Genomic DNA, 27,766 nt, shown 5'->3' on the forward strand with positions numbered 1-27,766 from the left:
GTTTGTAAGAGTTTTTTGTGTGACAAGGCGTAGCTGTTGGCAAGGGGTGACAGCAGGCAGAGATCTGGTTAGTTGTCAGAGTGTTCTCTGACACTCTTCAACTTTCCTTCTTTCAAGCATGCACTTATAGAGGTTCTGTGTGAAAGAGACAGTTAAGCAGAGATACACTTTTATATCCAAGTTTAAAGACAGTTTCAGGGAATATTACTGCAGAAGTAGGGAATGTAGTGGTTACTACACACACTTTTAAAGAGGAAGGTGATAGAGGGAAATGCTTGGGGGTGTAGCGGAAGGGAAATTACGAAGAGACATGCAGAGGCTCTGCTTTGGAGAAATTTGGATTATGATTTTATTGCTCGTTGCAATCTCAACCAAGTGAAGTCTGTCGGGTGGTAACACGTAGTCATATGGAACTTGACAGGCTTTTCACTGGCTAAGGTAATTGAATTTCATTTTAAATATGTAATCAGTTATTTTAAGGATTCAAGACAAAGATTTATTTCAGAATCAACCTGCGTGAAAGAAACTTGCTACTGTATAAATGAAACATTCAGAAGAACACATAAAATCAACACTTCACAGTCAAACTAGCAAACTGGAAAAGTCACTATCTGAACACTTGGTACCTAGGTTTGGTATGCAAAGCCTCAGCTTCTTTGGTAATTGTCTCTTCAGGGGTATGAGAGAGATTTTCAGGTTATTAAGCAGAACTAGCTGAATAATAATTTCACAGTTGAGAAATCAATTGAGACTTGGTAAAGGGAAGAAAGCTTACTTTTCCTCAAACTGTGAAAGAAGTCTGAGGCAGAGACCTGTTTGTTCTGAAATCTTGTTGGACCTGTGGTCAGAAATTTCACCAATTTTCCAACACATTGATTCAAAATGCGCATTTATAATCTTACATGTGCAGTGCTTTTAAGACTTTTCATTGCTTTTTAAAAGTTGGATTTCTGCACTTGACCTTCAATTTGCATTCAAATATAGTTTCAGCAGAACAGTAGGAATCTGGGGGGAGGGAAATCAGATTAATTTATCATGACACCAAAGACAGGATAAACATAATGATGGGTGCTTACTTTTGTATGCAGACTGTTACCAGTAGCAAAAATAGTAACTATGATGTAAGACTAGATTTAGTGGCAAATTGAAAGTTAACCTTGTCTGAAAAATTAAGAGAGACCACTCATCAGAGTAAAAACTAATACATAAATGGGAAGTTAGTCAATGACTTAAATTTATGTTCCATGCTCACTGATTTTATTTTTAAGTCACTGATATTAACAACGGGTAAAAATCACTTAAACTTATCCTGCTATCTTTACCTTGCAATTCAAGGCAATGAAAACAACCAGCGCTGCAAAGGATAGGCTGCCAGGAGCAAAGATGTGTTTTCCCTTGCCAGTTCTATGTACCAGGTCATTCTAACCTGGTGAAGCCCTATGCCTTCGTGCTCTTCTGATCGGTACAGCACAGCCAGGTCTTCACTCTGATGTTCTGTAAAAGTTTATGCAGCCTTGTTTCAACATGTTCTGTTCGTTAAGTTTCTGTTGTTCTCATTAATAAACATTTATTTGCACTACTTGCTGTTGCCTAAAGCTTATTGCTGGAGATTCAGCTGTTATAATACAGTTGGGTTTTCTCTCGCCATAGAATAATGTCTTCTCATGAAATCACTGCAAAAAGAAGAATGAACTTTCCTCCTAGAAATAGCTGCCCATGGGCTAACAATCATTGTATTATACAGTGTCTTCAGCTTTGGTCCTAATCTTAAGGTATAAAGTTCATCAGTCCTGGCTTATTGCAGTGCTGGGATGATTGGCTGGATTTTCTGGGCAGTCTGGGGCCTGAAAATCCTTGTGTTAGCATCACCATAGACAAAATACAGTGCACTTTGTGCAACTGGGGGGAAAGGGCCACAGTTGTGCATAGGGCAGGCATGTTCTTCCAAGAAGCCTCCCACCTCTCTCTGACTCTTAGTGAGTCAACAAATTTTTACCACCAATATTTCTATGATTTAAAGGCTAGTTTACTGGAGGAAGTTGTTGGGTTTTGTTCTCTGTAAGACTGAAAAACTTTGAAGTGGGTAGGGTACAGAGCAAATAAGGAAAAGAACTGGGCATAAGGAGATGGAACTCTAAACTAGAAAGGATGACGTTGGCTTCGCAAAGCTTCAGCCTAAGAGCGCTCCTGACTTGCGATGGTGTTATTCTTCCACATTTGCTGGTTAGGTTAGCTCTCCTGCCTTGGCAGGAGGATACCTTTTTTTTTATAAGAACAGCTCAGTCCAGAACTGGATGATCACATAAGATCATCATGCTGCTTCATTCATCATCACTTGTGGTGGAAATGGTGCAGGCCAAATCATGCAGTCTCTGACACAACAGTTACCCATTTGGCAGAATATGGCTGTGAGTCCTTAAAAGCATTCAACAGTTCACAAGGGAAGGGATCCTGCCACAGGGTTACATTGCATGCTGCTCACCAGGAAAATGTTCCTAGAGAACTAAATGGTGTATGTTTGATCTGGGCCATTGAGATTTGCTAACTTTGAATTCTGCAGTGATATTTTTAGAGTTGGTTTCCAAATGTGGAGCCATGCTTTAATTTCTATGCAGAACCAGATTACCAAGTAGGCTGACCCTCATAAATGCTTGAGTGGGTTTGGAAGAAGCACATCTGTGTCTAATGAGTCTAATTAGAAATTAAAAACTCGTATTTTTATAGCTTTGGGCTAGTAGAAAAAGACTTTGATACAGAGGCTGTATCTTGATGGATGCGTGATGGGGGTGGGGAGAGGGGGAAAGAGCAGTGACCCTAGGAAACCTCTCACTAATTTCTTCCAGTTTTTGAAGCATGTGCAGAAAAGCCAACTATGTTTCAATCTTTAAATATTGTTCATATTTCTAGGGGTAAATGCTATTGTGCATTTCATCATTTTGATTAAAATGTAGGTGAATGCCCAGAATGCCATTGATTTGCCCCACTTCTTAGCTCTGGTAAGTGGTGCTTAGAAGCACCTCTGTGGCATGGAGGAAAATGGCAGCATATTTTCAGCAACACATGGAAACATGAAGGTGTGTCATGAGATGATTACTGAAGTGCAGAGCCTGCCTCCATAATGTAGTTTGGTTGCAGAAGGATAGCAGGCTTATGCATCAGTGAGTCTGTCTATTTTCCCCTGACGTGTTTTCCTTGGCTGATACAAACCAATTTTAAAGCTCTTTTCCAAAGATAATTAGGATGCCATATTTCAGGTTCACTGAAAAACAGTAGTAGGGTAGAAAAGACCCAAACAAGTGCCATGCTTTTGGAAGGACGGACAGAATTCAGGCAGGATGGGATCACAGAATCACAGAATGGCAGGGGTTGGAAGGGACATTTGGAGATCATCTGGTCCAACCCCCTGCCAGAGCAGATTCAACTAGAGCAGTCTGGACAGGAACGCATCCGGACGGGTTTTGAGTATCTCCAGAGGAGGAGACTCCACAGCCTCTCTGGGCAGCCTGTTACAGTTCTCTGTCACTCTTGAAGTAAAGAAGCTTTTCCTTATGTTGAGATGGAATTTCCTGTGTTCCAGCTTCTGCCTGGGATCTGCATGGCAGCTGCCTGCAAGCCGGGCCATGCGCTCCTGGCTCTCGCCGGGTCCAAGTGATGCTTTCTGCTTCCTGACAGTGCTGATCTAGGAGGGATATTGCCACAAGCTGGGGAGAGGATGGTTAAAGAGCAAAATAAACAAATCTTTGTGCAACCAGGATTCATTAGTTTTCCTGATCAGGGAACAGCCTGTTACTTTTTTTAAAAGGAAATCAGAAGGGTTGATTTTTAGAGAAAAAAAAATGGCTATGGAACGGTGTAATCTAACAACCAGCAAAGTAACAACTTATAAGGTACAAAGCATGTTAACGAGGGGTGAACTTCGACCACGTGATGGCACAGCACCTGGGGTCAGGACTGTATGAGATGATTCAGAAGGACCCCTCTGAGCATCATGTTTTGTTAACTTCCATCTTGTTTTTGAAGCTGTAAGCTTATTCCTTCCACCCTGTGCTTCTGCTTCTTTGTTTCTGGTTCTCTGATGCATCTCCTATTGTCCCCACTAGCCCAATGTTCCTCTGTAGATTGGCTGTGTCTTTTTTTTTTTTTCCCCGTTTAAATCATAGATTGTGATTTCCTTCAGGCAGAAGATGAAAAAAATAAAAACCTAAGCAACAGATTAAATTGCTCTGTGAAAGCCTCCGTTACAATAATACTGGCTTTTCCCTCTCCCACACAGACTTAGATTGAATGGAGGATGTGTTTGGGAGAAGAACCATGTTGGAGAGCCCTGCACTAGTATTTCAGACCCTTTAAATGAATTAGCTGTCCATCATATCATAACAGAGTATAGCCACTCAGGTCCTGCTGTGCTTCATTTTCATTAGCAGAGTTGTTTTTTTTTTTTGCTTGTATGAATTCATTTCAAAATCCAAGTCAAAATAAAAATTAATTTCTCTCTGCAGCTCCAGTGTTCTGGGGTGAAGTGCAATGATTCTGCCCTTGCACAGTCATCTGTCACCCAACTTCGGTAGCATGTGCCTGTCCCTTGGTGCCTTGGGTGCCTTGGAAGCTTGGCTTTGAGAGCGGTCCCTCTTCAAGCCCCTCACCTGGCGTGAGCAGGGACAGGTGCAACTAGCAGCCTTACCGGCCAGATTCGGTGCAAACCATCTGCTTCTCACAGCAGTGCTGGCTAATGATCTCAGCATGTTTCACGCCATGGGAACTTTGTGCAAACACATTCTCATACGGTGGATGACAAGGAAGCCCTAAATGTTTCCAGCCTGCAGAGAGGCTGTGAAAGCAGTAGCCGAATCAGGGGTGGGTCAGATGGAGTCGGTGAGCCATGATGCCATGGGCTGAAAAGTCACTCCACCACACATGGCGCTGATAGATTGAGCCCTGGCACACTGAGTTTCGCTTTCTCAGACACTTCTGCAGAGAAGGCAGTTCACTGTGCTGTGCTTCTCCATCTGGAAAAAAAGCTGTTCTCTCTGCACAGCCCAAGGTGTCCCTCCCAGCCCTCTCCTGCCTCTGCCACCAGGCTGCAGCTCTAAGGGTGGTTTTGCTAACAACTCATTGGCTGCTTCATTCAAATAGGGAAGGAAGGGTCTCGGTGAATGTGTTTTTTCTCCCATTGTCTTAGATTTCAGAGCTGCTCTCTGTAACGCTGTGGTGCAGGGGAGGCTCATCTTGTTCTGTTCAGATGGAGCTATGAAATGTAAGTTGTCATGATCTGTAAACCCTCGTCCTCCTGGGGTCTTTCTTTCTGGCTGTGTGTAGCTGGAGCAGGGCAGTATCCTCCGAGCTGGCTGAGCATGGTGGGAAAGGGAGAGGAGAGAGGACGCGGTGCTTGAGGACAAGGGAACATTCATTCTACCAGAAACCTATTCCCCTTTTCTCCAAGGTTGCATACCTGTCTGACCTTCAAAAAAGGGCACAAGCTGTGGGAAACTCAGACATGTGTTATCCATGTGTCAGAGTGCTGGATAGGTGAAGTAGCACAGCAGTTTTACAGCTCATATAGGGCTCAAGAAACATACTTATCCACCTGATATCTTGGAGCTGGGACAAAAGACTGTGGGAGAGAGATTGCATTGTCTGCCACAGCTGCTGCTGCAATTAAAAGATGTGAGTATTCCTGCTAAAGTGGTCATGCACTTTAGTATGGTGGAGCCCCATTTATTTTCATTTCGAAAATAAGGTATCTGAGTTGGATCTTCTAGTTGGTTTCATTGCTGGAAAGGAAGAGCATTGTATCTTTGAAGCCATGTTGTTTGGGTTGTGAACAAGAGAGATTTTCCTGTGTCTTTTCCCCCATTCTTTTCTTTGATCTGTCTTTTTCAGTATCTGATAGCTGCTCATCAAACTGTCCCAATATCAGTGGAGTAAAACAGAGCTGGTTTTGTTAAGTTTTACTGTTCAGGATTCTTTTCTCCACCCTGACAGAGGTATACCCAGAAAGTCTATTCTCGCTGTGGTGCTGGTGAGTAGAGGACAAGCAGCTGCAGAAGTCCTGTCCGCCTGCAGATGGAGGACAGCACTGCATTGCCTGACATGCAGAAGCAGCAGGGTCAGAGCTTCACTGCTTTCACATGGAAAGTTTGCTTTTTGGGTAGGTGTGGTCATCTCTCTATTAGGGACTGAGTCCTGGGCTACTGCTTCTTTCTGTATTGGTCTACATAAGCGACTGTGAATAAAATCTACGATTTAAACCAGGGCACCAAGGTGAAAAGCTCTGTCATCCTTCATCAGTGCCTTACAACATAAAGGCACCAGGGTTAATCTTATGAAAGGAATTGGAAAATTGACAAGTCATTTTTTTTTTAGTCTAATGCCTTTGTATTTTCATGATCAGTTGAAGCCACTGGCCCTTAAATGATTCAAAACCTTCAAATCGTTGTCTTGGACAGTAAACACCTTGACATAGTTTCCAACCCAGTGATAAGCTACAGCTTTGAAAGCTCTTTTAATTATTTAAAAAAACCTCTGGGATAAATACACCTTCAGCAGCTTAGATGTTTCCTTCTGAAACTTGATATATGTGAGCTGAGATGAATGCAAAAGTAAAAGGAGTCAGATGTAAAAGAGGTAAATCTGCTGACCGCCTTCTAATCTGGTGACTCCCGTGCAGTGTTTCAGGCTATTTTCTGATTGGCAAGCTGAGTATATTGGTCCTAAAAATGTTAATAAGCCTTTTGTAAATGAGTTTTAACTTGTTAATTAAGAATTTCTAGCTATGGTTATGACCTGCAGGGAAATGTTTAATTGGCTGTTTTCCCTAGCTGGTTAAATGTCTTCGTACTAGAAAAGAGGAAGAGTGTATGCTTATGGGATTTGAGCACCTCAGACCTAGTGTAAGACAGGATTCCTGGGCTTAATACTGCTGCAGAAATTTTCACCACTGACCTCTGCAAGGCAACTCCCCACTTCAGTGCAATGGAGCAAGCACTTGCTGGCCTGCCTCAGTTTGCTCTTCTCTTGGAGATGAATGCAGGTAGTGGAAGGCAACAGAAACATACTCCTGTCTGGTGGAACATGGGCACACATTTTCCACAGCGGAAGAGCCTCCCTCCCTGGGGATATTCAAAGGCCATCTTGTCATCATCCTGGGCATCTGGCTCCAGGTGGCCTTGCTTAAGCAGGGGATGTTGGACCAGATCACCTCCAGAGGTCCTTGCAAACATCAACCAGCTTGTGTTTCTTCTCAGCCAGAGAAAGAGGGAGGGGAGGGATGCACTGGCAGTAAGTCATGCTGTGAGTCAGCAGCCTAGCAACAGGCCAGAGAGGAGCAGGGGGGCATTTGCAGCCACCAGCCTGTGTTTGGAAGAGGGATGGATGGCTAAGGCATGAAAGATGACACTGACACTGATCTTCCCAAATGAGGTGAAGGTGACTAGAGATCCTGCGCGGAACCAAAACATGGGCCTGGGTCCATTGTCAAATGGGAATGCCTACATGTAACCTGGACTGGCTTTCCAGCATCCAAACAAATGTTTCCCACTATCTGCTAGAAGGCCCATTGAATTACTGGATGTGGTGGTGAATTCCCCTTGTTTGTTTGTAGTTAAGTATCCAGTAGTCTGGAGAAACTATAGAATGTCATTCAGTGTTCCTTGCAGTGACGCTCACTTTCCCTTCTGCAGAAATGCAGCCACTGCTTGAGGCAGCAGAACACCCTGTGCATGTGAGGCAAAGCAGGGAGAAGGCACTGCATGGGCAGGATTATTGCCATCACTCTCAGTTAGTTGTAATACTCAAGTGGAGAATGCCTCAATACCTTGCGCAGACACGCTTTCTGCAGTATGGAAGAAGACCAGAAGGATATATCTATCGAAGTAATTTAGAACATTTGTCCAATTACATTTTGAAGACAGTGATTCGGCACCGTGCTGCTGCTTCCTATTTAAATGCTTAGTTGCAGCTGAAAACAATCTGAAGCTTGAATTCATATTTCAGCAGGTTGTAGCCAAAATCTGGAAATCTAGTCACGTCTGTGTGCAGCCATTATTGAGTTTAATGAGAACTTTATGTCCGCAACAAATGGCACCCCATTTGTCTTCATCTAATCATCCATGAAATCCTCCACTCCTCTCAGAAAATTTGGGGTGAATCCTTGGTTGAAAGTAACTGTCTTGTAGCAGTGGCCATCTGGAAATGCCTGTTGCAGCATAGCTATGAAGGGTGAAGAAGCCCTCTTTCTCCATTTCCGTATACGACGCTTTAAGTAGAGTATTTCATTTGTGAGAGCAGCCACATGGTGGTTAGCACTGTTGCAAACCACTGCGCTGATTCAGGTGCATAGAGATGAGCAGACAATGTGAAGAAGTGGGTAGAAAATGACTGAGGACTGTGCGTGCAAGAAAACCTTTAAAGCAAGCTGTGTTGGAAGAGTGAACAGTATTCTGCTTATTAACGTAGATTGGAATTTCCTGCTAGCTGAGAATAATGCAAAGGTCACGCACCAGCTGCAAGCAAACAGCGTGTGGTTGATTCTAAAATTAGTTAATCTCTAGCATTTCCATTTCTCTTCTGTGCATTTCTTATTCTCTACCTTAGGCCTCGGAATCCTATTAGAGATACCACAAGCTTGAAAGAAAATTAATTCTTTCTTTGTTCTTCTCTGTAAACTTCTGTAAACTGTGGCAGTTGAGATAACTAAGTGTCTGTTGCCTATCATTATTGCCGGTGTATTATTATTATGGCCCTAAAACACTTTCCATATGCTCAGTGGCATGATTTAACTCTTGAATGGCTTAGAGTTACGCTTTCCTCCCCATCAGCTGGAGCCTGCTAGCACAAACATTTTATCTGCAACCATTTTACAATGGCTTTTTTAAAGTCTTCTCTTTTATCTCTTGGTCTCAGAGATAACCTCAGGGAGAACCTGAATAATGGCCTCAGAAAACCCTCAGTTTCTTTTTGCTGATGAGCTGGGAGCTGCTGACATGATGATGCAGCACCGTGGCTGGTCCGGAGGTGGGAAAGTTGTCAGAGCCTTGCGTGGAAATGAGGACAACAGCACTGCAGGCATAAAACTGCCCCCATGTTAGCTGACGTGCAAGGCAATGCTAACTACTGAAGAAAATAACTCTAGAGGGCACCTGGTTCTGCTTTAGGGGATCTTGCAGACAGGTTTTAACCTGACAGCTGTATAAAATAAACTACTTAAAAGCAGAAACACCTATCTTGGGACATGTGGCTGATCCTTTGCCTGCAGAGGTGATTTGTGTGGCAAGAGAGGTAGTGATCCTTAGAATGACCGTGGCCAGCCGGTAACATAGGAGGAACTTGTCACATTCAAGTGAGTTTAAACACTGAGAGCCAGTAGTGCTGTCTGGATATAAGAAGCCAAATCTGGATATAATAAACCAAATCCCGCACTCTGCTGAATATTCCTGGGGCGATACTAGTTAGTCTGATACACGTCGCAGGGAATGAATGGATGGCCACTCAGTTGCTGTTCTGTGTGTATTATGTATCTAAGCCTAAGGTGAGATCTAGACACCTCTGTTCTGTAGGTGGATCTCACTGCTCTGCACATGCTACCGGTACCTGCTGTGAGCAGAGATGTGTTAAAGAAGGTATGAACACAGCAAGACACATGGGACATCATTTCATCACACAGCTGGTCATATTAAACCAAGAGTGTATTTTATAATAGATAAAAGTCTCATTTTTAAAGCCCTTGTAACTGGGAGAATGTGATCTGGAATGCCCTGCATCCAGGGAGCTCTGCGGGCCTGGGCACAGCAGGAGGGAGAGTTACAGCACCGCTCTCTGCAAAAGTCCTGAGCATCTTTGCTTTTCCTGCAGCCTGTCCGTCCACTGCAGCCTGTTTAGTGGGAACAGGCAGTAGTATGTTTGATAACTTCTCTGAACCCCTTGTTTATTTTGAAACTTGTGAGAATTTTAATTTTAATCTCTTGTTAAACATTCCCCATCAACAGAGTCACAGAATTTATCAAATTGTCTAATTCCTAGCTTCCTTCCTTAGGCTAGAGCTAATGTTTCCTCGGGTTGCAAAGTCAGAATTTTCCTTTCTTTGTAATAAATGTAAATACAGTTGTAGGATTCAGGATTTCTCACTTTTAGGCGTAAGAATCAAGATAACTGGCTCCTGTCATCTCTTCAATATTCTTCACGTTTAAACACATTACCTGGCTAGGCAGCCTAATGGGAATTCAATACAAAAGATATTAAATGCAAACATACCTTTTAAATGTTGATTGTATAGAGACGTTCATGTTCTTATATACTGAAAGAAGAGAACTTCGTCTTTGATGTTACATTCTCCTCTCATGTAATTTTGTTTTGACAGCGATGAGAGCGCTTAACAAAGCAGTGGGGGCTGCGGAAGCATGCTGTTGCACTAATGTAAAACTCAAGCAATGCCATTAAAAGAAAAGGTTTTTCTCCAGGTTTCCTTGGTGGACTGCAAGCAGAGCGTGGTCTGCAGTCTTGTGTTGCGTCTTAAGCATCGAAATCTCCGTACCCATAAAAGCTACAAAACAAAAAACAGCAGTCAGCGATGTGTCCACTTAGATAGAACACCCCAAAAGAATAGCAGTGAAAGGGAAGAAAAACATCCCCCAAGCCATGTCCTTCTGCTGACTGAACATGTGTGCAATCTGACCGGGGAGACCCATGTACTGCTGGCATCCAGAGCTGCGCACCCAGCGCTGTCTGCCTGCGGCTGGATGGACAGGGGGACGCTGTTTGTCCATACACAGCTTGTAGCAATGCAGCAGGAGGATTCGGCAGCCACACAGATCTTCTTGGAAGAAGTGGTGTCCAGTCTGGTGTTTACGTCCATCTCTGCTTTCAATTTTTTTATTAAATTCCTGACCTCCTTTTTGTGACTGTTCACAGGATATTTGTGACACATGGCCTTCAGGAGGGTTTATCTGTGTCACCCATGTCATTCAGGACACTTGTAGCAATATCCAAACTGGGCTAGCAGGGAAATAGAGAGAGAGAATCTTTAGAAGAGTTGATAATGTGGTCCTTGCTTGAATATTCTGGAATGGCAGTGATAGCTTTGTACATTTTAAAGAAAAAATCACTTGCATTGATACACAGCAGAGCAATACAGCAATCAGAAATGCCTGCTGTTCCTCACTGCTCCTTAGCATCCAGTTTAGGGGCAACAGCAGAAAAGGGTTAGGTCTTAAATTCCATAAAGTTGAAGAAAACTCATCTTTTCATTCAACCACCGTTCCACTACGACCAGAGTCTTGGAACAACTGACTTTTAAATTCAAGCTTCTGTTTTATGCGTCCTCCGTAGCATGGTTTTCATAGTCCTCAAGGAGGCAAATTATGGAGTCGGAGAACTGATGAGATGGTAGAAAACCTTTCACATTTGAACTGCCAGTTCCACTCCAGCAAAGACAATAACCAGGAGTCATTAGAAAGGTATTTGGACAGAAAACGACAGATTTTCATGAAGACCAATTCCTGCTATACCAGAACCCATATAAAAAATTATTTGTGAAACACACCTTGTACTAATCTCGCTCTTGATCTCACCAGACTAGCTGCAAAGGCAAGCAATGTTGGCCTTCCCCCAGGACAGTGAACTCACCGTTCCCTACCAGCAACAGATCTGTTTTCCCAAGGTAATGTTTAACGTGGAGGCACTGCATGGCCCCAGCCCTACAGGCTGCTCTCAGTCACTTTTCCTAGGAGGGGTCCGGTTGCTGCCAGCAGTGCTGAGGAGTCTGGAGTGTTAGGGTTAACTGGGGCTGTGGAGTGGTTGGTGGAGCATCTCTAGCTGTTCCAGCACATAGTAGCTGCCAGGTTACACTGGGGTGGTAGCTACCAAGGCACACCATTTGCATGTGCCTTTGAAATGTGCTGATAAACCTACTGGTATCTTGTACATGGCGAAATGGGGACCAATTTCCATTTTCGCCTTGTGTTTAACGGGGCTGCTGGGAATCCAGTGCAGATACTTCTCGTCTGTCCTCACTCCTACAGGAAAACACTTTTCGTATGAGCATCCAGATACTCTGCTGTGTCAGGTTTATCCAGACTCCTCCTGTGTAGTTTCTCTCTTCCCTGTTTCTTAGTGTATCTGTGAATCACTCTGCGGCTTGTCATAATTTATTTTTATGACATGCTGAAAGGTATAATAGGGACTTATAAAGATGCTAGGGAGAAGCCACCTGAAATAGCAAATGTTTCTAATTATAAAGTTAAAGCTGCCTTTCTAAGCTATTTGGTTCTTTATTATACCTTGAACAACCCAAAAATGTACTTGGCTACTATTAGACTTCCAGATACAATAGGTGAATTGTAAATGAAAACCATCCAGTGGAAAATTACACTATTAGCCTGGAGCAGTAGCCCTGATCTTTACAGTTTATGGTGCTGCACAGCCTACACATCCAGTAATGTTCTGTGAGTTCATAAAGTTGAGAGGACAGTCTCTTAAAAGCAGAAGAGTTTAGTTTTTTGAAAAAATTAAAATCATTGTTACTTTTTTTTTTTTAACACTCCCAGGCTTTCCCACATTAGTCTGGCTTAAATGGAAATAATTTATCTTTGCCTTGCCAAGATTTATTAGGCAACATTCCTGAAAGAGCTACATTTAATTATTTTCAGTTATGGTTTTGGTACCTGCAGGGTAAAAAAAATGTATACGTAGATTTCTGTACAAGGAAGAGTAATAGTAATTATAATTTAGATTTTGCATCTTCCACGGTTGTGCTTGGATTTCAATCCCTTTCTTTATGCGGGGTTGCGTCCTGATGGTCCAGGTTTGCTGCTTTATGAAAATGCTTTGCTGACGGTACTAATTAAAGGCTGTGGTGCACACCTTCAGCCATCACTGATTCATCACGGTGTTCATGGAGAAACGAGAGTGGCAATCTCACAGCTGGCAGAGGAAGAAATGAGCTAAAGCTACACAGGAGCGGGCAGGGATTGGGACCATGTGCAGGTAGGTTCAAAAGAGCAGCGAACAATTCAGGGTACTCACTGTCTAAAGCTGTCATGTCTTTGGCTCCTGAAAAGCGGTCATCACTCTGTCCGAGATTGACATCTGGAGCCAGCAGTCTGAATACAGACTCTTCTTCATCTGCCCACTGCACTGGGAGCCAAGGGCATTTCAGATGCCATCGGAGATGGTTTGAGTACGGTCTTCAATAATTACATTAGTCAGCTTGGGCACAGGATATTAAAACTGACATCTTGTCCTCCTACGGGATTTGAATAGGTGCCATTTTGCAGGAGGCTTGCCCTAGTCGTTAAAATAAACAGCAACTGGAGAGGAGCTTTCTCTTGACTAAAAAGAAGAGCTCTAGATAAATGGTTCTTTTTCTGAGGAAGAGGTTGGAGATCCTTCTGCTTTGTTTCTCTTATTTCCACCTCTGCAGGTAACACGTAATATTCAGGATCTTCAATTCTGAATGTATCTGTAGTTTATCTGGGAGGTGTACATACCTTAATAGGGTTCTCAAATGATCTGTTACAGGATATAATTTGTGTTAAGTTCCTTGGGTTATAAGGTATAGAAGACTACTGATGTATTTTTGATTAAAGTGATGTGCTTTCCTGTTTTCTCCTGAGATAAAAAGAGGAGTTTGCCAGTGGCATCTCCCTTCTTGTATTTTTTGAAATGCAGCAAAAAGACTCTCTTTAACCACCTTCTGAAACACACACAATTCTTTTAGATTTGTACTTTCTTTTTAATTCATGGAGAACAGCTGTGGAATTGTTACTCCAACAACATAAATGAATTTCTCAACAGATGGCTCTCGCACTGGCTGGGACGAAAACAGCCTCTTCGTCCTGGTGTGGCTTGTTTGTTGTTCTTAAATCCTGATATCTTGACAGGGCTCCAGTAAGTCTTTGCTGTTTTCGTTGCAGTGTAAGTATAGTGTTGCTCCAGTAATTCTGCATTGAAGTCTTGCTCCTCTCCCCTTTAAAATTTTTCTTTTAAAACAAGGGAACAAAGGTGTTGACTTTTTTCTTAAATTTCATCTGTGTATGCAACACATTCAGTTAGAGAGATCTGAATGGAAATGTAAAGTTCCTCCAGCTGGAAATGGTTTTACAAGGGAGTACATCAAAGAAAGAGACTCATTTTAGACCTTGAAACTTTCTTCCCTTCATTGCCTCAACTAAGGAAATTTTACTTAAAAAGCCAGAGAAGATATTTTGGACCATGTAATAGTTTACATATAAAATACCAAGCTTGCTCAGGTAACATTTAATCTCCCATTTCTGAAGCAGGGATGAATCTTCACATTGCAGAGATGCGTGGACGCTTACTCACCTCACAGGCTTGAACAGATGTAGGAGTCTTATGCTTAGAGAATCTGTTTTTTTCACCTGTGGTGTTTTTGTGACAGTCATCTTGAATATGACATGAGATGCACCAGCCTCCTCCCTTTGCTGTGCCAGCAGAATCCATGAATCAGCGTAGCCCAGATGCGGTGGCTTCATGGATATGGATCCCACTTTTGAGGTCCAGTTGGTGTAGTCATGGCTCCAGCAGCAAGTGCCGGGAGCAAGTGCTGGGCTGCACGCCTGTGCGAGGAGTGGTGTCATCCCAACCTCACTCCGTCCCTCCAGGGATTGCAGCGCCTGTGGAGGCTCTCTGGGCTGGTGAGCACCACAGTGTTGAGGAGACTGTCAGGTGATAAGGCAGCCTGTGCTGCCAGAAGAGCCATACCCCCTCCTCTTCCGAGGAAAAAGCAGTGTGCCAGCCCGGGCTGCCAGCCGAACTGCGCCGTTGTAAGTGGTGGAAGAAATACAAAAACATACTGCGAGCAAATGTCACAATTTGCGGGAGGTCCTCTTTACCGGGGCTCAGTAAGAAACCCCCTTTGCTGGTCATTAGCAGTGGATTCTTCTTCCCTAAGAAAACACCTTCACTGTGATGATTACCTCCTGTAAGCTGTATTGATGGTACGAGACCTGGTCTACTTCTGGAGGCTTTTGGGAAATGATGTTCTTCAAGAGATGCCATACAGTACAGCAAGGAGTTAACCTGAAGCTGGGAGAGAATGCAACTTCAGCATCTGTGTTCTCTACACGGCCACGCTTTTATGAGATATGTCTTGGCTCTGTATGAACCACAGTACTAGCTCCTGTTCTACTGGGTGTACTTTTCATTTCTGGATTTAAATCATAGCATGTTAATGCAATTGGATACCCACCGGTGTGATGGAAATACAGAACAATTACTGAAATGTTTGTGCAGGGTGAGCAGGGGTGCCTGAGTTCAAAGTGCTGGGCATGGTTATTAATGAAAATCTGTTTGGCATGGCTCCTGTATAATTAGGATGACACACATTGTCTCTTTGTGCACGGGTCACTGTCAGCATCTCAAGATTATCATGGGCATGATGGCAGGAGGCAGCTACCTCCATAATTTGCTTGATGTAAAAGCTGGAGCTGAGAACCAGCAGCTCAAACTGGAGCTCAGCCATACAGACAGTTTTGGAAACTTCAAAAGCAGTCACAAATTCCCTGAACCCTGCCCCATTATAGCTGGGGGAGCAGTTCTATCTGAAAAGCCCGTGGAGCAGTTGGAGTAAATGGCCCTAAACTGTACTGTTTGTGCAATTTCATATCCATTTCTGCTCAAAGCAATTCTGCAGGGATTTTACATAGTGTAAGAGCAGAATAATTTAATTTTGCTATGTTAAAGTCTATTAGCTCTCCTGCACACAGGAAATAGTTCACAGCTTCTTGGTAACTCTGAAATGACTGAGGTGGGAAATGCGAGTGAATTACATTTCCCTATGTAAGCACAGGTGTATACTCAGTGTTGACTATATTGCTCTGCTTTAACTGTTTGCATATACTGCAGAAGTGGAAGCATAACAAACAGAGACAGGTTAGATGTACAGAAGCTATCCTGTGATTAAACACCATGCAGTCTTAATGTCATTCTTCACATATAATACTTACCCTACTGGCTGTGGGAACTGGGTGAAACACAGATTGCAATTAAATCGTTGATCTCTCTGGCATAGATCAACCATTTGAGTTGTTTTGGGTGTTTTCTGGCCATGACCCTACTTCTCTTTCTGTGACCCTGCTCTGTGGGGCTCAGGCCACCTCTGTGTGCTGTCTCGGGATCACCCCACCTCACACCCCTCAATTAAAAGCGATGGTTCTGCAGGCACTTTACACAAGCTTTTGCAACGGTGACCAATTTCCAGATATCATACTGATCATGTGGTCTTGTAATTTAGATTGCAAATGTTGCTTTAGAGGTCAAGTTCTTACAAGATGGATTACAACTGTAGAGACAGAGAAGAGTTTAAATGGAAATGCAGCCAGTTTAAAGTAAATGGAAAGCCTCCAGTTTTTGTCAGGTTAGAGCACAGGTTACAGGCAGGGTAGGGACTGGCAGCTTCATGGGAAGTGAGATGTCTCACCTGGAAATTATCTTGACAGGAGACCTTAAGGCTAATGGGCTCCCAGCTATGGGCTGTGAGCTACTTAGGGGTGAAGGCAAAGGTCTGGCAATAAGGAGAGGGAAATAGTAAGAGCAAATGAAGGTGTGTGAAAGAGCAGTATAAGAGCAAGTGAACCTAAAATTAAGTTCCAAGATAGCTGCACTTAGCCTACAGGCTAATTGTTATGATTTGTGTCGTCAATACATTATGTGATTATGCATCATAACGGGCCAGGACTCTGCAGCCTCTTCGGGAGGTCGTTACAATGCACTTAGGTATCTTGCGTTTGTACAACACGAGCGTCAGCTTAGATAGATCTGTATGCCGCAAAGTATGCTGCAGATATGCCCAGGGGTTAGGCTATATGTAGATGAGCTTTTTAAAACACGAATTTCGTCTAAAGCATCAGAAGCTCTCTCTGAGCTGTGGTGCTGGGGGCAGGGACCTAATGAGAGTGCTTTAATATAGCTATAACATACACATTAGGTAGCAGTTGGAAAGACAATCTTTCAAGGTTTAAGCAGCGCTGTCTGAAAGTGCCTTCAATTAACGGCTAATGACAAGCTTTCTTCGGTGATTGTCTCGTTATCTTGTATAGCCAGATAATGAGAATGATCACCCAGAGAGACTTCAATTTATTTACCATTTTTTATTTCATCGGGAGGCTTCTGGATATTTGAGTCAGTAGCATTCCTGATTTGTGCCTCCGTAAGTCAAGCACCTGAGTGCAGCTTCAGTCTATCATTGCTGTGAAGGTTTACATTTCAGATAGCTTTTTTCAGCAGCACAGATGTTGCAAACCTTAAATTACTGCACAAAGTTGCTTTTACCCTGCAGAAGATGGAACTAATAGGTAAGGAAGACGGTATCTCTTTCCCATGGCTGTCTTCTTAATGATAATGGAATTTAAAAGACCTACAAAGGGCTGTTTCAGCTAAATATCTCATGTCCGCTGGTATCTGAAAAGAGAATAATGAGCTGAAAGTGTTTCTGTGCCCACCCGCAGTGTTAATTGAAAGCTGTGAAGACAAAGAGGTAGAACCAGGCTCAAGGGACCTTTCTTACAGAAACTTTATGTGAACCATCTCTCTTGTATCTGAATGTATTGTCTAAGCCATCCTCATTAAGCTAAAAGGCTTCAGTGGTAATGAGAGGTCTTCTTAATGCGTCCCCTTGTATTAATTGTATAGGCAACCTGCAAACCAAACTGAAACCCTTGCAGAAGATCCCATTCTTACGTTTTGTTGACTCTTCTCTAGTCTCCACTTTTCTGTACATACTGCACGCCCCAGAAGAAACACACAAACATGGACCTAACCTCCAAACTTACAACTGAGAAGGTACCTTAGGAGGAAAGGTGTGCATTTTTTATTTGCTTTTTAAGATCATATTTTGCTTTTCCCCTTCTATTTACGAGCTCCTTGTATGAATAAAGCCCACAGAGAGAAGAAATTGCCAGATGATAGGTGACAGATAGGTAGAGAGGCAGCTCTTTACATTGATCAGGGATGTGTGACATAGTTGAAACACTGGGGAGCTCTGTCTGAATTATGATAGTTTGGATGATAATGAGAAAGGAGTGAGTTTCTGAGAAAATTAACTGAGCAAAGAGCTTGAAACTGTTCACAAGGCTATTTTGGAAAAGTATTTTGCTGGAAAAGGAAGATGATAGGACAAAGAAACAAGCCTGTATACTGAGATCAACCTTTAAAATGTCTAGGGAACAGTCTGGCCCGTGAGACCTGTGATTTGTTTGTGTAATTTTCTGCTTAATATCAAATGTTTGCAGGAAGGGACCACTTTCCATGACTGTAATATAGTCCTGGAACTGCACCTCCTGACCACTTTTTTTCCCCTGCAGTGTAGTTTGAAGTGTAATATTGGTACTTACTGCTTTCTGGTGCATGCTATCAACTGTATTCAGTAGAAATGCATTTATGAAAATGCTGTTATCACAGGGGATAGAACCCCGGAGGAGGACCCCACTCTTCTGCCCTTGTGTTGAGCAGCTTCACTTCTCTGGATCTCAGTTTTCCCAAATATGAAATAGAGGATAACGATTCAGACCTCTCTTGCAAAAACACTTTGAAAGATTAAAAGGAGGGTAGAAAAGCTAAGACACAGGGAAAAGAACTTAGCATCACTGCAGGGAATACAAATGAAGCCATCTGTGCAGTGTGGCAACAGAGACAAAAAGGCAAACAGAAGTTCAGGGTGATGAAAACGCAGACAAAAAACCGTGAAGCCATTCTAGATCAGTAGTACGTTGCCTGGGACATGGTGTGTGTTTCTGATCACCCATCCTAAAATGGATATTGTGGAATCAGGAAGAGTTTGGGGGTCTGTAACAAGAAAGAAAGAGTGCAAATACTGAAAATGCTTCTTCTTGAAGAGGGAAATAGTAGGAGGCATGCTAGAGAGAGAAAAATAATCAAGAATGTAGGAAAAAAAAAAAGAGATAAGGGGTTAGTAGGTACCTGAACTTCTGCCCCAAAACACAGGATATTAAGAATTTAGTGGGACTGAAAGGCACTGATCCCAAAGCTGAGTCAGTAGAGTGAGAGGGAGATGGGGGGATGTGAATCCATTCCTGGAACTGTACCTCCTGACCACTTTTTTTCCCCTGCAGTGGGTGGAAACTTATGGACCCACTGTCACAAGACACCAGTTCATGGATAAGGAGGATGCGGGGATCTACACCAAAGTAAAAATAAACAGTATGAGAAGGAACAGACATTCTTTTTCCAACGCCTCTGGCAGCCCTGTAATTACTGGGGTTTGAAAGGGGACTTTCCCAAGCACCAGGTCATCCCGAAGAAGATTTCTTACCTCACCTGGGGTGAATGAGCTCAAGCCTTTGGTAAGGTCAAGGTAAAGACAGGCTGCTCAGATTTGTTGTAATAATTCCCTTGCTCTTACTTCACCAAATGCTCCAACTCTCCCAGCTCTCAGAGGAGAACATCTGTACGGGCAGCAGGGTGACGCTGGCAATGAAACTGGCAGGGTTGCAAATTAGGGTTACAAGACACACCAGAGCATCAGGGTGAAGGATAGGTCTGCTGGGCACAGAAACACACAGCAGAGCCATGCACACACAAGGTGAAGAAAGGCGTAAAACCAAAATTCCCCTGATGGCCAAGTAAGTAATTTTATGGGCTCCTCCATGGTGTTTGGCGTGACAGATAGTGCATGAGCACTTCACAAAGTCCTTGTTTATCTCTGCTGCCCTCCTGCTACATGTGGGTAAGGATTAGAAAGCCTTACCAGCTCGCCCTGGTCCTTTCAGAATTCCTTCCTTCTCTCTCTTGATATTATAGCTTATAGGATAAGGGCTTGAGATGGAGACAGATTAAGGACAGAAGATTATTTGGGGTTTTCAGTGCAACATACCTATCAGCTGACGATTTTTCCCCCCTCCTGATTCGTATCTTTTCACCTACTCAAAGCACAGCTACCACTCATTTTGATAGCATTTGTAAGCACTTGGCATATCACACAGCAGGGCTGTGATCCAGGAGCCCAGCAGAGAAGGGAGACCTTATTAGTGACCCTTTGTGGGAAATCTGGTTTTTACGGACTTGCCACATTTCATGTAAGATCGTAAAGGTCCCAGTTCTCTATGAGAGCCCCAAGTTGTATTATCGCATGATCATCTTTCCTCCTGTGTGGTCTGCTCCCCTTTCCCTACATGACTTGCAGCTTCTGCAAGAAATCACGTGCTTGGGCTTCTGTGCCTTCTTTGGGTAACCCTGATTCATCTCCAGTGTAGGTCCTCGCTGGCTCCTCAATTACCAAGGGAAAAGGTTTACAGGAGTATGTCATTAAAGACTATTTTGTAGCACATAGGTTTGCAGGGGCTCAAATTAGGCTGCAGTAACTGTATTTGAGAGCTCAGCAAACCAGCCCTGCTATTTTGGTTTTTTTTTTTTCTCTAACGTCTGTTCCCTGCAGTTTTAGCTGAGGAGAATGGACTATAAGGAAGCCTCAGTGTGGTGTGGCACAGCAGCACCAGTGTGGCTTCGGGTGATCTGAGCACATAGCTCTGTGCCACCATCCTCAGCTGGGTTCAGACAGTTAGGTTCCTGAATCCTATTGATTTATCTTCATTGCAAGAATGCTTCTGGAGCTTCACTCAATGGTAGTCTGGGACCAGCTGGGGAAGTACCAGCAAGGGTCAGCCATTGCCCTTCATGTGCACTAGTCCTGGCAGAGAACGGAGGTGCATTGTGTCGCAGGTATCTGACAGCTATGTCCACTATTGCTTTTAACCCTGACCACTTTTCACTATCCCTGTCCTGTCTCTTCCTTATCTTCTTGTACTTGTTCTTCTAGGAACGTCTTTCAGCCATTCCTATTTCCCCTCCTGGCTACCCGTCCAAGTCTGTTCCCCCATGCCCTTCTCCAGCGAGCCCTAGTCGTCCTGGGAGATCCTGCCTTCCCTCCCTGCTCGTCCCCTGACAGTCCCCAGCCCTCATCAGCCTCAGGCTCAGAGTGCAGATGCTGAGAGGGATATCACTTAGAGGGGAGGGCTCAGGGTGGCAAAATGTGTTCCCAGCACCCCACCCCAATGAAAAAAAAATGTATTTTTAATATATATATAATTATATATATTTCAAATGAGACTGAAATAAATGTCCAGAGTGCAAAATTTCAACCCAAAGAGTAGGCGTTTGGCAAATGAAAAAAAACTCTCAGTCACACTCAGCGAGCAAAGCAAGCAAGACCCTCCGTGGCTCACAGCAGTCTGCCTTCCAGCAAGGCCCCGGGAGCCCCGGTGCAGGGCTTTGGGGCTGGTCCATGTCCCTGCAACAGAAGGAGCAGCAGCCCGGCAGAAGCTGAATAAAGAATGAGAGCTAACATGCGTGTGCCTGAGCCTGTCCCAGGGAGCGCTGGTGCCGTGGTCATCCTTTCATCTCCCTTCCCAGCTCAACCAGGGATCTGGTTTGGCTTTTTGTGCATTCAGTGAGCTCCCTCGACCTCCTGTTCCCACCTCGTGCGGTGCATCCATCCTCCTGTGCTCTGCAATCTGCTGCGGCTCCTCGAAGGGGGCCGGGCACAGATGGCTTGATTTTGGCTGATAAAGGGGCTGCCTTCAAAGGAGAAGCGAGGCGGAAGCCGTCTGGCCTGATATCTCTTTTTGATGCTGTCAACAGGATGCTGAGGACACAAGCTGGAGCCGGATGGAGACCAGCTCCATTGCAGGGAGCACGGAAGGGAAAGAAATTCTCCTTTGAAAACGCTCTCCTTGTGCCACTAAATGGTGTCTGCTTGCCTTTATTTCAGACAGCTCCTGTCAAGACCAGTTTTCCTCAATATTTAAGGTATGCTCTGGTCTTTGCTCAGCCCGCTGCGCTATGTGAAAGATAACAGGGCTAAATATCTTCAGATCCTCTCGAGGGACGGCTAGGAGTGCAGTTGGGATTTTGTGTGCTGCTGACTTTTAAGCTCAACGTGGTAAAACTCTAACCAGGCTTGTCACTTCCCATCCGCAGCATCTGGCAGCGCTGGGGCTGTTGGACACCTCGCTGAGCCCAGCCGCAGCAGGCAGCGTGGGGCTGGCAGCCTCTCCAGGACCTTTGCAGTGCATGAACTGCGTAAACCCTGCAATAATCGAGGGAATTGGAGCAAGCTTCGCAAATAGGGGAGACCATAAAAACCGCCACTTCTGGGAATAAAAATAGGTTTTTCTTCAGGGACCTCAATTTTGAACTTTTTTGTCAGGATCAAGAGGGGTAGAAGCATCCCTGCCCTTTGGAGGCATTATAATTTGTAAGCCACGTTTATAAAAATCAGCGATTTCCCTTTAAGTCGGCTCCTGTGCCTTCGTCTGGGCTTCCCTGATTAGTCACATCATGAGGATATTTCTAATACAAATGTATCAGGGGAGAAGGGAGCCAAACAACGCCTTATCAGAAGAGAATCTGTATCCCTCCGGATGCTAATTAGTCACGGAGATGCAGGCGTGGGGGGCGGGGGTGAGGCGAGCTTCTATTTTAGAAGCTGAAATGATTTGTGCCCTCACAGTTTCTTGCGCAAGGCTGGAAAACCATGCCAAGGTAGGGAGCGACTTGAGATCCCCCTCGGCTTTCGCATCCCCGCCCCTCAGATGTGTTTGCCATGCTGCTGCTCCGGCTGCTGTTTGCGGGGTTATTTCCGTCACGAGCTTGGCTAAACAGAAACTCTCTCCTTATAAATATGGAAATCTGATGACTGAGCTCTCCGTCTCTTGGGACAAGTTGAGAGCGTTGCGCTGAAGAGAAAAGGGCTGCTGAACAGTCAGCAAGGTAGCTTTGTTTTCTCTGTGTAGTGGAGAGGAAATGGCACGGTTTTAATTCTGGGATCCACCTTTGCAGGATGGCAAGTGGCTTCTCAGGCTGTGCTCATGGCAGCGTGCTGAATACCTTCAACTGCTGGCCATGCTGAGCATGGCGAGGTGAGGACGAGAGCAGTCCTGCTTGCCCGGTGCTGCCCTCTTGAAGCCGTTAGTGTTACCCATGCAAATCCTGGCTGAACCCATCAGCCTGAGTTGTGGGGTCAGGAGGGTGGGTATGAAAGCGTGGGCTGTTGCAGAGTTCCCTGCTCCATGCAGGCTAAGCCAGTGTCCACCGCTGAGATCACCACCTGTCTGCTGGGTGACAGATACGTTTGGTGCGTGAGTCTTGGGCAGCTGCTCCTCAGTTGGGTTGTGTTGGAAGGGTCTATGTTTTAAAATTTTTTAAAGAGCTTTGAATACCACTGGGCATCTATTATTATTCCTGAGAAATCTCTGGAAACCTCCGTCATGGAGTGGTGGGTCCCCACAGTTCTTCTTCATAGCTTTGTTTGGGTCCTGGTTACAGCCTGTCTCCTTTCCTCGATTTTCTCAGCATCCCTTCTTCCTGGGGCCAGAGTTCTGGGATGAATTTGCTTTTCCCTCATCATCCTGACTGCATATGCTATGCAGCATTCCCAGATCTTCAGCTTCCCTAGAAAGCAGGGTGCTGAGTCCTTGAGTTTTCTATGCTGGTGACTTTAACTCTTTCCTGAGACTCACTTTTGGGTGAGTACCTAAAGGGAGATGCAGTGATGCCTCTCCTTACTGAAAGCACTTACAAGATCCATCCACGCCCTTGGTTGTGAGTGCAGGCTGAGTGAAGTGCAGGTGTACAAACTCAGCTTGTACAGACAGCGCACACCCTGACCAGGCTGCCTTGGGTTGAAGGCAATAGGTCTGGCAAACGTGAAGTAGGTATGCGATGGAGAGGGCATCCTGGGGCTTCAACATGAATCCAGAGGCTGAAAAAAACTTCTGCAGTCTGCACACATCTCAGTTTAATTCCAGAAACCTCTGACATCAAGCTGACACTCGGCGGGTGGCATTGTCCATTGTGCGGGTGTCATCATTGTCTTGACACCTCAGTCAGGGCCTGCAGAGCTGGACAATCCTGCCCTCCGCCGGGGGTGGGGTTTACTAGGTGCAGGAGAAAGGCAGGATGAAAAACGGTTGTTGGAGAAGGAGTGAGCAGGAGAAGCAATCAAACAGCTCAGAAAAGGATCTGAGGGATTGGATTAAAGGTGGCCAGGGGTATTGCAGGAGCAAACAGCAAGACCTCATTCATCTTACGTGTATAGGAGTTGAACGTGTAAAATCAGCCACCTTTCTTAAAAAAAGGGTCCTAACTGCTAACCGGAAAAGAACGAGTGGCCCCAGAGGTATGCTAGTAATAGCTGTGACATTGAACCACTGATCGGAGCCCTTGGTCTGCTGAAAGGTATGGATGTGGCGCCGTCCCAGCTTTTCCTGCTATTGTTCTTATAGCCAGAGGGTCTGGAAGCTTAGTAACATCATTTTTGCCACACTGGATCCAGTCCATGGCCACGATTATCCGATCTCCAGGGCATTGGAGGGAACTTACATCACTGGAACAGGACTCTCCTACTGTCATTTGTGTTGTGCCAGGACATTTTTGTCAGAATATATAATTTCTGCAGTATCTGCCAGAACCAGCCAACGTTTTTAATGTTTCCTTCAGGCAAACTTTGATCTCATCTCTCATGTACAGCTGGAAGAGCCTAGTTGCGCGCAGAGAGGATCGGAATGTGCCCACAACCGTGGCATTTCAGCAGTGATGGCACCACTTGTCCTGCACTTTCTCAGGCAGTTTCTCCAGGTGTTGGGGTTGTCCGTGGGAAGTAAGGTTCCTGTCCGCCATGAGTGAGAGTCTCTGGTTGTCTTCATTTCAGGTGGAAAACTCAATTCTCTCTTTGAAAATAGACTTTTCCTCTTGGTGGTGCTCCTTTAAAACCTTGAAGGAGTAAAAATGGGACACACCTTTGGAAGAAGCTCTAAACACTAACCAATGAGCATGAATGCAGTCACTACAAGATCCTGCTGTGGTCCTTTTTGGGCAACACTAGGGCTGTGCACAGCACTGCAATTTTCTATAGGATTCAGCTACAGCGTGTAGCCAAGAGCCTGGGCTTCTGTTCCTGCCTCCATCCTCCGAACACACCACGACCTTGGCTCTGAGACGTTCCTCCATTTTTAATCATTTTGAGGGTATCGTCCCTCATGAGTGCAAGTTTAAAGAGCAGTTGTGAAGTTGTTTGGGGGTTTGTGAGATGCCAGTTGTCAAACTGACTGTTATAATAGCCACCAAGGGAATACGTGATGCTTTATTGCCTTAAGTACTCCCATGTCTCATGTTGCACCTCAGAGTTGTGGCTGTATGATCAGAGTACAGAAGGAAAGGTGTAATATCCTCATGTATATAACCTTTGTGGGGAAGGAAATGTTTTGGCATTGAAGCATCCTGAGAACATACCTCAGTTAATAGCCATTTTTAAATAATTATTGCATGCCAGCCACTTCGCAAGTGCTGCAGGCAGTGGGGACCGCAGTGTGGCGTTTCTCTAATTTGCAATGTTAATGATCCAATTTAAGCCGTGTAGAGTTAGCACAAGATACCAAACCTATAAATGCATGTGGTAATAGTGATAGCTTATGTGCGTGAGAAGAGCCTGGAGGGAAATACGGTGTTAAATATACTCTATCATGATTGAAAGGGAAGGACCGGGGGCTGCTTGTGCTGCTGGTTTCTTGGAGGCAAATCTAACAGCAATCATGTAATTACTCCCATTTTTCTTCCTTGCCCTCAGTTGCTTTCCCAAAGTATTTGGTCTACTTACTGCATTGGTGCTTCCTCTGTTACCGTAGACTCCCAGTATTAGTCATACATCGTCATCTAAAAAAAGATACTTTCTTCCCTGTGCTGCAAATGTCATTTTTGATTAGGAAAACAGAACTCTGAAACCTCTTGTTCCCTCGCCACAGCTTACGCCTTGCAGTTTGCTGCATTTTGTTCAGCTTGTGTGCGGCAGTGGGGCAGACTCTCCGTGGCCGGGGCTCCAAGGGAGCATTTCGCCCAAGCCCAGGGGCACACACTGGGCAGACGGGCACTTCTTTTCTGCCCACATTTGAGATGAAGCCGAGAGCTGAACTCCTGCCAGTGAGCTGAGCTCCTCTGGCGGCAGGTGTACACAATAAAAAGTTGTTTTGGTGACGCTCTGGTTCAATTTAATTAATACATTTTGAAGTTTTATTCATGCAGCAGTATCAACACTGCTGGATTTTCAGTTGGTGAAAAAAATGGCTTCAGATACCAGTTTTTCTTACAATTATAAGTGAATTAGGTTCAAAATCTGGATCTTGTAGTGGGTATTGCGGGCCTAATTTGTTGCTGTTAAATAAGATCCGTTCAGCAGTTGCTCAGAAAAGAAAAACAGCAGTGTTGTAACTGGTGTATTGGCAGCACTAGTGGAAAGTCAATAAACAGTTGTTGTTTATTGCTTTGTTGAAACTGAGTCAGTAGCTATCAGGATGTATTTCAGTGCATCAGTTGCTGTGTCACCAAAATGCCATCTATTTTCACTTTGTTACAGGGTGGTGATGCTGAGATGAGCAGTTAGTGCTCTGGATTCAGCAGCACGCACATGTTGATGAAAAGCGTCAACCACATCTTCCTGAGAGCCTTCTGCTCTGGTCACCATGTGATTCTGCAGTTCCTTCAACATGTAAGACTTAGAAAAATGATGGGTTTCTTCAGCTCACAGAGAGAAGGTGAAGGCCAGCCATGGTCCTTGGCAGTGGGTTTGGAGAACCTCTTGCTCCCGGGATAACCTGGTGTTCTGCCTTAGAAGCAGGCTCCTCTCCTCCTAAGACAGTTGGGGGCAAAGGACCTAAAAGATCAGGGATCTTAGCTTGCACCAAATCCAGACCAGGCTGCCCCAAAGGCGGATCAGCTCTTGACTTTCTGTGCGACAAATCGGTTTCTAACTTGGGCTTAGAACAGCAATTCCACAACTTTATCAGGCAAATGCACAGCTCCTTAGCCTTACCTCTGCAGTTTTCTCTGATATTTCCTTACAACACTGCTGCAATTTAAGGTAATCGTTTCTTATTCTGGTGATCAGAAAGATGAAAAAAAAATTACTCCCTTTTTCTCTGTGACAGCCCTTTTGGTATCTGAAGACAGCTATTGTATCCCTCCTTAGTCTTCACCTTTTTTCTCTGAACAACCCCATTTTTCCAGTGTTCCTGGATGGTTGTAGCTTCTAGGTTTTATCTGTAGAATTGCTGAGGGGATTACATCTTCCTTGAAATAATGGACTCCGAAACTGTATGTTTAAGCCGAAGCCTGAGGGATGTGGAGGAGAGCATGAGAGAGTCTTTTGTGAGGTTTGCAGGTTCCATTCCTGCCATACATCCCCCGTGACGCATTCCTTTCTCTTGCTGAACATGCTGTTTCTGACCATTGTTCATCTCTATGGTGGATTCATCTTGATCTGCTATAAATCTCACAGCCTTTAAGCCTCTCCTTTTGTGACATTTCTCACATAGACAGACTGTGTACGTCTTGGCTGCCAGTGGTTTTGTTCCCGGTGGGTTTTTTTAAGCACTTTGTGTTCATGGATATGTTGCGTCTATATTGTAGTGGTACCTGGAGGCTGCAGAGGTCTGTTGTCCCACACACTATGATATGGTGCTTTTACACACCGACCCATGCGCGTCAGAGTCCCCTCCCCAGAAGCCTGCTGCCTACAGCTGCGTTTCTCAGGATGACCTGGTGCGGTAGAGCTTGAGGCAGAGCGGATCTGCAAACAGCACAGGATTTTCTGTTCCCAGGGCAGAGAGGCTGAAGGCATAAATATTTATTAGCAGGAGCAATGTTCTAGCCTGAGAGTTTGGGATGACAACATGGGAATGACAGAAACTTCTCGGTGACCCGAATGTACCTCCTGTGTTTGGGGTACCTGTCATTTCTCACTGGCTTT

At 44.5% G+C, this 27,766-nt stretch overlaps 1 protein-coding gene across 5 annotated transcripts in view; it reads left to right on the forward strand.

The window, feature by feature from the left end:
• The window catches only part of FAM219A (family with sequence similarity 219 member A), a 99,746-nt gene that overhangs the window by 21,904 nt on the left and 50,076 nt on the right, over positions 1-27,766 (forward strand). For 2 of the 5 annotated variants that reach the window (XM_054184574.1, XM_054184575.1), the window contains exon 1: positions 26,375-26,506. The exons of the other annotated variants lie outside the window; for them this stretch is intronic. In XM_054184574.1, coding sequence (XP_054040549.1) covers positions 26,426-26,506 — 81 coding nt within the window. In that variant the 5' untranslated portion in view covers positions 26,375-26,425. Of the gene's footprint in view, positions 1-26,374; positions 26,507-27,766 lie in introns of those variants that run through there. 5 annotated transcript variants of the gene reach the window in all.

The sequence above is a fragment of the Rissa tridactyla genome, chromosome Z, assembly GCF_028500815.1.
Source record: "Rissa tridactyla isolate bRisTri1 chromosome Z, bRisTri1.patW.cur.20221130, whole genome shotgun sequence".
NCBI lineage: Eukaryota > Metazoa > Chordata > Aves > Charadriiformes > Laridae > Rissa > Rissa tridactyla.